General features: G+C 43.0%; 1 protein-coding gene across 3 annotated transcripts in view; it reads left to right on the top strand.

Annotated features, from left to right (window-relative positions):
• The window catches only part of NF1 (neurofibromin 1), a 206496-nt gene that overhangs the window by 159147 nt on the left and 35205 nt on the right, over window positions 1–12144 (top strand). For all 3 annotated transcript variants that reach the window (XM_066578842.1, XM_066578839.1, XM_066578844.1), the window contains exons 39-42: window positions 7260–7453; window positions 8337–8477; window positions 8556–8835; window positions 11044–11258. In XM_066578842.1, coding sequence (XP_066434939.1) covers window positions 7260–7453; window positions 8337–8477; window positions 8556–8835; window positions 11044–11258 — 830 coding nt within the window. The remainder of the gene's footprint in view (window positions 1–7259; window positions 7454–8336; window positions 8478–8555; window positions 8836–11043; window positions 11259–12144) is intronic.

The following is a 12144-nucleotide window of genomic DNA, read 5'->3' as shown; positions in this document are numbered from 1 at the left end:
GCACACGGATACCACATGTGTGATTTTATTTTTGATTTTTTTACCAAGTAAAGGGAGACAAGTGTTTTTATAATTTTTTTAAAATAATTTAACGTTTTTTTTTTTAACTTTTTTTTTTGTCCCTTTAGGGGACTTCCACAGGGACCCATCAGGACCCCCTGATCACATTCCGCGGGTCCGATGGTGACAGCCCTTTACATGCTGCGGTGACAGCCCTTTACATGCTGCAGTCACATAGACTGCAGCATGTAAAGGGTTAACACAGCAGAGATCAGAGGTTTTCTCTGATCTCTGCTGTAAGAGCTGGTACCTAGCTGTCCTCTGGCAGCCAAGCACCAAGCTCTCCCTGCCACAGAGACCATCGGCTTGCTTCTGACAAGCCGATGGTCTCTATGGCAACCTATAAACAAAGCAGGACTCTGAAGCAGGAGATTGCCGGCATATCGGCAATATCTTCTGCTGTTTTTTCAAAGCCCTTGCTATGTTCTCTGTGGGTCTGTGCAGGCAGAGCACACTGCCACAGCTTGTGGCAGTGTGCTCTGCAGCTCCCATAGTGATACATAGCCCGGAAATCCTCCGGGCTATATCACTATCGGCAGTGGAGCTTGTCCTGGAAAATTTCCGGGCGTGCCACTCAAGGGGTTAAGGGACTTCACAGCCCTGAAAAGTGCTCCATCCTGCTGATCCTCCTTAATCCCTTAATGATCAGCCTGTTTTTTGCTCTAAGGACCAAGCGATTGTCATTGTTGCACTGCAAAAGTCATAACTCGCTGACATAGCACTATGTGGCCTTGTTTTCTGGGGGACAAGTTCTATCTTTTTTAATGGCACCATTCTGGGGCACATGTATTTTATAACTTTTGTTACATTTTTTTGGGATGGGGAAGATGGAAAAACCTATCATAAAATGTTACCATTGTACTTGGATTTTATTATTAGTGTTCACAATTCAATAAAAATAACATGATAACTTTCTTATCTGGATCAGCATAATAACTGCGATACCAAGTTTATATAGATTTTTTTTTTTTTTTTACTTTTGCACAATAACACATTTTTAAAGAAAAACAATTGAATCCGCATAATCGCATTTTAAGATGGATAGCAATGTTATTTTTCCAGGAAAGTAGCTATCGGGGGTCTTGTTTTCTGCAAAAATCGCTAGTCTGCAAACTCAACATAAGCACTCTCTCACTCAAAAACGGTCTGTACTATGTGTGCTTTTAATTCATAAATCCAAGGCCACTCTTGCTGAGTGTCAACGCCACTACTACAAGTTTGGAAACAAATTTAGTAGGTCTCTCGCTAAAGCTCTGAGAGACCAGCAAACCTCAAGTATATCCCTGAGGTTCTTGCACCTGACTGAGTCCATAATTGTCTCTCTGTGGGTATAGCTGCAGTATATAAGGATTGCTATACCTCATTGTATTCGGTCATTGCCTCTAATCCTGAAACTCTATGGCACAACCTCTGTGTGCGGGTCCAGGTCTACATTTGCAGCCTGGGCATGCCTCTCTTTCAACCTAGGAACATAGTAGAGAATTTCCCATCACTGATGCAAAACTCTTGGCCGCCATCAAAGATTCTCCTTCAGGACAGACTCCATGCCCGGATGGCTTTCCACTTTGTTTACTATAAATCCTCGTCTGACATTTTATCCCCTTTTCTTCTGGCCTTGTTCAATACAGTTGCTCAAGGATCAGCTCTCCCAAGGGGCGCTCTACATGTTCACATTGTTATCCATAAATCCAGTAAGGGCCCTTCTATGTGTTTTAGTTACAGACCCATATCTGTACTTAATGATAACCCTAAACCCTTTGTTTAGGGTTATCATTTTGGCTGCTGGGCTGGCTCTTCTCCTTTTGGGCGTCATTTACTCAGACCAGACAGGTTTCTTGATTGCCAGGAAAGCCTGTGATGATACGACTAAGGCTCTCAATTTTGTACATAAGGCTCGTTTTAGAGCAGGTCTCTTGTGCGTCTTTCCAGCGATGCAGAGAATGCCTTTGATAGTCAGTAGGGTCTTCATGGGGACAGACTCTTCGGACTGTGGACCTGAAGCATAAAATGCTGACCTGGATTTTCTTTTTATATAGCTGCCCCTCTGTCTGGGTTAATGGTGTCCCTCCGGATGAGTTTTACACAGGCAATGGCACTTGACAGGGCTGTTCCCTCTCCCCTTTTATGTTTGTTCTCACCTTTGAGCCCTTTCTCTGCTATATTGTCTTGATAACTCGCATAACAGGAATTTCTGTTTTTGACTCCTTTTACAATGTTGAAGCCTATACAGAAGATGTCCTGTTTTTTACCTCCGGACCCTCAATTTCCCTCATCATTCTAATGCTGGATTTTTTCCTTTACTGCCTAGTCTCTAATTTCAAAATTGTCTTCAGTTAATCGGAGGCCTTGAACATATCACTACTGGAACATCTAAGGCGCACCGTATGAGAATCATTCAGTCTTAGATGGGCTAAACTGTCCATTCGCTACTTGGGCATTAAACTTCATAGAAACCCCAGCCTCGCCTTCCAGTTAAACTTGTCGCCTTTGCTGAAGTCTGTCAAAGATGACTGTTCCAGGTGGTCAAAAGGAACTTTTACCTGATTCGGCCTCTGTGTCATCTTTAAAATGAATATTCTCCCTAGGGTGCTTTACCTGTTCTTCAAATCATTGATCTCGATCCCAGGAAAGTTTATTTTGCCTAATAAGTCACCTAGAGTGGCTCGATCTGTGCTTTGTAAGTCAAAGGAACAGGGTGGTATAGGTTTCCCTAAGGTTAAATCTTAATATCTAGCTACCCATTAGTCTAATGTGCTGGATTGGTGCCGTCATGGTCCTTCCTGACCTTGGGTTCTGCAGAAACAAAGCTGCTCAATGATTTCCCTGGAAGCTGTTTCCTGGCTGCATCCCTCTAAACTACTTGCATTAAAGAAAATCCCACTATTAATGCGACTATTGCTCTTTGCACAAATGCACTTATACACTCTCATATTCTCTCCTTGCCTTCATCCCTTTGTCCGTTCCTTGGTAACCTTTCTGTTCCAACTGGAGTAGAAGACCCTATCTTCCAAATTTGGATTATGGCCATTTGCTTTAGAATCCTGCTCTTGGAGGTGGGCTCAGATTGGCTCTCACTTGCTTGAATGTCTGAATCCCAGCCCTTGGAGAGCTTTTCAACTGCATCACTTTCTTCGACTCCCAGGTCCGTTCTCTCGCCTTCTAAGATTGCCTTTGAAGAACTCTGTCTACACTCTGGTCCTCTGTGGCATACCTTTTCCTTGTCCTATTTGCTACTGCAATCTTCCCTGGATCAGTCTCCCTGTCCCTCGGTTTCTTCTGTGGTGGGACACTGATCTTTGCTTCTTCCTGTCCCTAGGACAGTGGCTTCAAGCTTGTTCTGGCGTCATAAGACGTCTATTTGTTCTCCATTCCAAGGAGCCAATTACAAGGTCTTGTCTCTGTGTCATAGAGTTCTGACCCGTTTGCATAGTGTCCTCAGTAAACCCAATATGCTGGCATTGCGGGGGCGTAGGTGGTTCTTTTCTTCACATTTTTTGGTCTTGCCCAGGCTTCAGACCCTTCTGGGACAAGGTCCAAAATATTATCCATGTATTAGCAGTTTGCTCGATCCACTTGGACAGGCCCTTCTCCATCAGTGTGAGATTCCTTTGGCTACGTAAATGCTCTATACTACGCTTTCCTAATGTGTGAAAAAAAGAGTTCTCCATTCATGTCTTTGTGGGTATCCAAAATGAATTAAATCATGTATATGGAGGATCTTGCGTCTACTAATCATGTCTCCTGTGCTCTGTTTTATAAAACTTGGTTTAACTGGATGAAATTTCAGCTCTCGCCTGCCTTTCTACAAGCTTCGGTTGCATGAGCCAGCCCACTGTGTATGTATGACACACCACCCCTGCCATGGTCCTATATCCTCTTCTCTGCCTCCTTCTTTTTGTTTTATTCTCTCCTTCTTTTTCCCCTCTCTACTTTCCTTTCCTCCTCTCTCTTTCTTCCATTCTGTCTTTTTCTTCTGTTTTCTGTCTTCTACTTTGGGCTTATTTGCCCCTGTTCCCATTTAGGTTCTACTGTTTGCTCTGTTTTAAGGAGGACTGTCCCTTCACTCCTACCGCAGGTCTTTAAATAAAGAATTTTTAAAAGAAATAAATACCCATTTCAGTGGTCCAGAATTTCAGTGCTTGGGGTTGTCAACCTATAGGCAGGAACAATATCCAGCTGTAGAACATGTAAAAAGACTTCACAGTCATTTAAAGGGAACCTGTCACGTCCCCACAGCAGCATTAACTAATTTATGGTGCTGTGGAGACGTGACAGGTTCCCTTTATGGAACACTAGATAAGATATTTTGAATGATATCTGTAACAATGGAAATGAAGCACATGTATTTTCTTCTCTGATGATTAAGTAACCTTTTGAATTAAATGAACTACTGAGAGGTTTTAAAGGGTCACTAACTTGTCAGACAACTTCTGCACATTTGCTAGCTTGTATTACTCTCATCATTTCTGTAACATACTTACATTAAAAATGTAATTCGTTTACCACTGTACATCATGTTTGAAATGGCTGCCACTATGGGTTTCCCTTCCATCTTCTCTGCAGTCCACTATCTTTAAGTACTGGTACATTTAGCAAGGACACTGGGACATTTGCTTAGCAACATGGAGAGGAGTTACTTTCACAGGGGCCCTCCCCTGCACTCACACTAATAATTTTGCAGACACTGTGATAAGTATCTCCACAATCTCTTGCTATTCAGGGTGTGTGTTCATGTACGCACATTAATTGGGTACTAATCAACTGGCTAGAATCTCTCTGAACAAGGGCCGATTATCGCTTAGAATCATTCAAATTCCCACGCTCCCACGGGAATTTGAACGATAATCATCCCGTGTAAATGCATGCAGCGACTGAGTGACGTGCCATTCAGTGTAAACAGCAGTCGTTCATTTCTGAACCACCATCTGCTTACTATGAATGGAGGCGGACGGGGGGAGAACACTCCCCCACCTGATCCGCCTCTACTCCAGCAGCGCTGTGAGCAATGCCAGCAAGTGTCTTTCTTGTAACAGCACAGGAGTGAGCATCGCTGGGACGAGTGTCGAGCATCGTTGCCCAACAACTCGTCCTGTGTAAATAGGGCATAAGTCATCCTGGGAGAGCAGAAGGCCAGGATTCATTTACTGTCCCCCTGCTCATTGCACCACAGACTGTGCAGTGTACCGTAGGAAGTTGAGGTAAACAATTGCAGAACAGTGAACTACTGGCAGAATACTAAGTTTGCTACACACCCACCTTCCCACCTGTAAGTGGATTGCAAACAGCAGGGCAACAGATAACTGGGGAAGATCACCTGAAAATCAGATCTTAAAGACATGAAACCGCATGCAAACAGCAGCAAATAAGAGGGTAAGGAGAGCCTGTCATGTTTTAGAAAACTTAGGTAAGCTTTAAAGCAAGTTTATATACTTGTTCTCCTTAATGGAACGAATTACATTTGGTCAGAATAAGTCCGTTTTCATACCGTACACCATAGTTTAATTGTTGACTATTATTTTATACAGAGGAATGTTTTGAGCATGGTGGCCTTGGCTCATAACAAGGATGGATAAATCACTACGCAAGTGCCAGTTGGATGACTGCAGTGCCTAATTTTAAGTGGTTCAACCAAAAAAGGACTTTCACAGAGAGTACTAAAAACTGCTCAAAAAGTACTGTACCATCAGCAAACCTTTAGGCCCAATGGCTACCTGGCTCCTGGGATATCTCCAGTCCTGCTAAAGAAAGACTTGTACAATTATAAACTTGTGTAGAATTAATGGATTACATAGGGTGGACCCTCCAACTGCTAGGCACAGGCCCACATACATTGATTTCTAAGCGCCTAGTATGGCAGAGTTTGTTGTTTTTTTTTGGGGGGGGGGGGGTTTATCAACAAAACACGGCACTGAATTTACACAGAATTATGTGGATTCAATATGGTCTGCTACATACAGCACGATGATAGTTGCACTGTCTCGGGCATTTGTAAATGCAGCGTTTTAGAATGGCCTTTTTAATGCACGCCATCACTGCAATGAGTTATGTGGTGCGTTAAAAACACGCTGAATGCACGAAAATGGAACATATAGCGTTCGATTTAGCACGCATTAGAGACGCGTTAAACGTTCATCTGAGAAACCCAATTGAAATCAATGCAGGTTCAGTACAACGTTTTTAGCCGGCGGTTTCAAACACCCACTAAACACTGTAAAAAGAAGCCTGTGTGAGCGTGGCCTAACACATTCACTTGCTTTGGTTGTGAATTATAACTTGCTTTCAGCAAAACCGATTTAAAGGGCTTAGCCTTTTAAAATTGATGGCCAATCCTTAGGATAGGCCATCAATATCTGATTGTGGGGGACCATCACTTGGGCTTCCTGTAGGTCAGCTAATTGAAGGGGCCATTATGCTTTTGTGAGCGCTGCAAGCTCTTCAATGCTTACATCTGAGCACAATTCTGTCAGTGCTCAGAATTATGTATTTTTACTAGTGGCCATTCTGAGTACTGCAGGCTTGTCCCATTCACTTCATTGGCACAAATCAACAAATAGAACAGCCACTTTGAAAAATATGACCTTCTGAGCACTGACCGAATCGTGCCCAGAGATCAGCATTGAAGAGGCTGCAGAGCTCACCATGGCCCTTTTCACTCAGCTGATCAGCGGGGGTTCCAGAGTGGCACCCACCAATCGGGTATCGGTAGCCTGAGGAGATCCTGATATATTCAGAGGGTAGGCCATCAGTTTTTAAAGAGTGAATAACCCCTTTAAAGCCCACTCTCCTGATCTCAACATAAGAGGGAAATAATTCTTTAAAAAGTGGTGGCCTATCGCAAGGTTGTGCCATCATTTTATGATCCGTGACGGACTGACCTCTGACACCTCTTACGATACTGAGAATGATGAGCCGCAGTGCTGAAAGGGGGTCATGCTTTAGTTGCCTGCACAGCGGGTGGGCAAAACATTGGCCAGGTGGATATCTCAGGGGTCAGATCATAAATTGATAGCCTATCCTAGTAACATACCATCACCTTATAAGATGCAAATAATGCAAGTTGGCGCTATGGAAATAAGATTTTTTTTCTCCTATTTATTGACCGTGTTATTGCTTTACATTGAGCTTTCTAGTAGAGGGCGCTTTTGGAATATCAAAAACCTGTATTGGTGAGCCCTTACAGAACTTCATTTGTGTTCTAGGTATTGAACTGAAACATCTGTGTCTGGAGTACATGACCCCTTGGTTACTAAATCTTGTCCGCTTCTGTAAACTCACGGATGATGCTAAGCGGCAACGTGTCAGTGCAATCTTGGACAAGTTAATTACTATGACCATAAATGAGAAACAAATGTATCCTTCCATACAAGCAAAAATCTGGGGCAGTTTGGGACAGGTAAGCAAGCGGCGGGTACTCATGGAAAATCACATGAATTCTTTGCAAATAACTTTTATTTACTGCTTGAACGGTTCAAAGACTGATTCTAAACCATGTGTGAATTTGATGGTGTTAATCTTCCTATAGAGTCACCCCTCTTCGTATGAGTGGTCACGATGACTGCCAATATCAATCCAATAGTTACCGACTTAACTAAATTGGTGCATTAAAGGAACATTTTTAAAAAGTTAACCCCTTCCCGCCACAGGACGTAAATGTGCGTCCTGGCAGAGGGGTTCTTAACGCAACAGGATGTACATTTACGTCCTGGGGATAGCGCGAGATCATAAGAGATCCTGCACTATCAGACAGCAGGAGCCGACTGTCACAGAAAACCAGCCTACTGCTGCAACAGCGGGGGTGCATCGGGACAGCGATACCCGCTCTTAACCCTTTACATGCCATGATCTATGTAGATCGTGGCATGTAAAGGGAGCTTGTTCCCTCTGCGACTTCGTCGGACTCTCGCGATGAAATCGAGCGCTTATTATATTGTCTCAGCGGTCAGCCCCGTGGCAGAACAAATGTATTCAGAGAACAGCGGGTGGTCTCTTCTCTTAATACAGCTCCCGGCGGCTCACACACTACTAATTAGTACTAATAGCCTTTAGTACCAAGTATTAGTTTATGCAAAATAATCGCTCAAAAGCCATCTTTTGAGCGATCATCCTTGTGTTTAAATGCACCTTAAGATGCAGAATATAGAAAGAACTGCATCCGATCCATTTTACTAACGGACTGTTTGTTCTTTGCTGCTACATTATTAGCATATAGATAATAGTTTAGAGTTGAATTTTTTAACGTTTTAGAAATGCAATTATTTTTCTTTGTTTTTAACCAGATCACAGATCTTCTGGATGTCGTTCTTGACAGCTTCATAAAAACCAGTGCAACGGGTGGACTGGGATCCATTAAAGCGGAGGTTATGGCAGATACAGCAGTTGCTCTAGCATCTGGCAATGTCAAACTGGTGTCGAGCAAGGTTTGTCTGTGCCAGTGCTATATAAGGCAGTGTGATAGTTGGTTTGTGCATATAATAACAATCAGGTTTCATTTCCAGGTTATTGGAAGGATGTGTAAAATAATCGACAAGACTTGCCTTTCTCCCACGCCGACGCTGGAGCAGCATCTCATGTGGGATGATATTGCCATACTGGCCCGATACATGCTTATGCTGTCCTTCAATAACTCCTTGGACGTGGCCGCTCATCTTCCCTACCTCTTTCATGTTGTCACGTTATTGGTTGCCACAGGTCCTCTTTCTCTTCGAGCTTCCACCCATGGACTTGTAATCAATATCATTCACTCGTTGTGCACCTGCTCCCAGCTACATTTCAGTGGTATGTACTTTTATTATTGCTATGGTAACTGTGCACATAATTTAGATTTATATTAATCTGTGGAATCTAATCAGTAGCAGCCATCAATCTAGTTAAATCCTGTACATATGGGAGTTCTGATGATGACCTAATTACTGGGGGTGCCCTTCCCTTGACTAGCTATTGGAGAAGCATTAGGGGGAATGCACACTAGGCAATATTTGTTGCAGAAATGTCTGCCACTGTCCTGAAGGGGGCTTGCAGAAATTTGAAAAAACAAACACCCCATTTGGAGCTATGGAACTGATTTTTTAAATTTTTTTTAAAGTGTAATACTTTTTTGTACAGTAAGGCCAGTCTCACAGGAACGGATTTGAATAACACATTTTCGCGATCACCGTCCACGTATATGATACGCGGTGATTCGTAAGCATTAAAAATGCATTGACTTTCGCTGGTTCCCTCACACTTGTGGGTAGGAATTGCAGATTGTACAGCGGATTCCGCGTGTATGGGCTCCATTGATCTCTTTGGATGCATTCAATTCACAGTGCATACACAATTACATTGCCATATGTTGGCGCTATACAAATAAAAGATAAAAAAGCATACGGATGCGGATTTGTACGCACGTTGCTAGGAGACCAAATGCAAATGGAATAAAGAAAGCAGGAATTTGTGGGCAGACAATGCAGGACAAAGTCTACAGAGCAACATACGCATCCAGACTGCTGTCTGCAACCTCTGCTTATTCTTCTGGGCTCTTCCTCCAGAAGATTAAATCCCCATTTACACGCAAAGATGATTGCTCAAAAGACAGTTTGAGTGACAGTTTTGAGAGATCACTTTGCATAGCTACTAAAGGACACTAATGCCTATTAGTAGCTTAATAGCTTCATTTGCATTTGAATGAAGCTCCCTTTGCTGTATGCAGATAACAGCGGGTGGTCTGTTATCTGCATACAGCTCCATTGTTTTCCCACGGGACAGCAACTGAAAACAATGTTATCAGCACTCCCGTGGAGAATCGCTGTATGCGGTCCCCGCCAACAGCTGGCCAGCGGAACAATGGTTTTTATGCTGAACTAAAAGTCATCGTTCGGCCGAAAAGCTAACAGTGGTAGCATTTACATGCAACGATTATCGCTCATAATACAGCTTTTGAACGAATTTTGGGCGATAATCGTTGTTTCTTAATGAGGCCTTTAGTGTTTGTTTTTAAAAAAAATGGTTTATACTACTTTCAAAATAAGTAGTATAAGGGCTCATGTCCACGGGCAAAATGTGATTTAAAATCCGCAGCGGATCTCCCGCGCGCGGATCCGCACCCCATAGGGATGCATTGACCACCCGCGGGTAGATAAATACCCGCGGATCGTCAATAAAAGGCATTTTAAAAAAAATGGAGCATGAAAAAATCTGGACCATGCTCCATTTTCATGCGGGTCTCCCGCGGGGACGGCTCCCGCGGGCTTCTATTGAAGCCTATGGAAGCCGTCCGGATCCGCGGGAGACCTAAAATAGGAATTAAAAGCATTTACTCACCCGCAGCGGACCGCGAAGCTCTGCTCTTCCTCACGGCCGCATCTCCCTTGCTTCGGCTCGGCGGATGTGCCCGGCGCATGCGCGCGGCACGTCGGCGACGTGCCGCCGGCGTCAGGAATTCATCCGCCGGCCGAAAATGAAGATCCGGCCGTGAGGAACAGCTGACCTTCGCCGCCCGCTACGGAAAGGTAAATGCTTTTAAATTTCTATTTTCAGCGCTCATGTCCGCGGGGCAGGAGGGACCCGCTGCAGATTCTCCATGGAGAATCTGCAGCGGATCTGATTTTCCCCGTGGACATGAGGCCTAAACCAGCCAAGCCTAGAGAGCAGTATCCTGTTCTAAAGGCTCTTAGAACATCTCACCACGACAGCACAAGGGAATGTCACCTGAGCAATAGGAGGGTGTTTCCATGGGGTTGGGAACTTTCTGATGTCATTTCCTGCTTGCATTCATTAATTTGTATTCGCACGGAAAACCGCACTCATACGTGACCATTCACAATTCGCTTTGACGATCATTCACAGGTCTTCCACTGCGGAGATCTACATGCGGAATCCGATCCATTCGTGTGAGCCTGGCCTTATACATAGGAAATGTAGTACAGATTCATATTCTGGTGGGCACATCTGATAAACTAAATGTTATGTATGCTGTGTTCACCCTGTTTATTTTTCTGCCTTCAGAGGAGACTAAGCAAGTGTTGCGGCTCAGCCTGACGGAATTCTCTCTGCCAAAATTCTATCTACTGTTTGGGATCAGCAAAGTCAAGTCTGCAGCAGTTATAGCCTTCCGATCCAGCTATCGGGACCGCTCTTTCTCACCTGGTTCCTATGAGAGGGAGACCTTTGCTCTGACGTCATTGGAAACTGTTACAGAAGCACTTTTAGAAATCATGGAGGTATAATACTGATTCTGTATTTTGGAGGAATTGTTCCCTTCGGTCACAGCCAATTTTTCATTTTTTTTCATTGTCATTTTTTCATTCCTGTTCCTAGAGCTATAACTGTTATTTTTCACTTGACCTAGTCATATGAGGGGTTGTTTTGCAGGATAAGTTGTATTTTTAATAGTATAATTTAATGTACAATATAATAATTCAAAATTTTTGAGTTGGATAGAAAAGGGGAAAAAAAACACTATTGTTTTTCGGGTTTTGTACTCGCTGCATTTGGTGAGCAGTAAAAGACATAGTTTTTATTTCGCAGGTCAGTATCCAAATTTATAAGGGTTTTTATATGTGTTACTATTTTAAAAATAAAAAGATACATGTTAACAATAAACAAAACTTCTTTTTGGGCCCACAACTGTTTTTTCTGTTGGAGCGGTGCGAGGGCTTGGTTTTTGTGCCATAAGCAGTTGTTTTTATTGGAACCACTTTTGATCACTTGTCCTATTTTGGAGGGGGATTTGCACAGTGGCCTAAAAACAATTTTAGCATTGTGTGTTTTTTTTTTACCTTGACATTCAACAAGCAAAATAAATTTACTGTATATTTTAATAGTTTGGATTTTTGGCCACTGCAGAATCAATTACTTTTTAAAATCTTTCAAGCAACAAAATAGGTGTTCGACTTTTTTTTTTGATTGATCTCACAAGGGGAGTTAACCATGTGATTAGGGAAAAAAATATTCTTCTCATGTTAGTAGCTGCTGTTCACACCATCCCTGATTAGTTAAATCCATCCCGGAGAAGCGCTAGGCACCAGCATGGGGAACAAAATTTTACTGAAGAAAATCCCTAGTTTTAGGATAAAATCCAGGCCTTTTTAAAAATCCAATAAAAAC

Source organism: Eleutherodactylus coqui, chromosome 1 (assembly GCF_035609145.1).
Source record: "Eleutherodactylus coqui strain aEleCoq1 chromosome 1, aEleCoq1.hap1, whole genome shotgun sequence".
In the NCBI taxonomy this organism is placed as follows: domain Eukaryota; kingdom Metazoa; phylum Chordata; class Amphibia; order Anura; family Eleutherodactylidae; genus Eleutherodactylus; species Eleutherodactylus coqui.
This window is presented reverse-complemented; position numbering and strand designations above follow the sequence as displayed.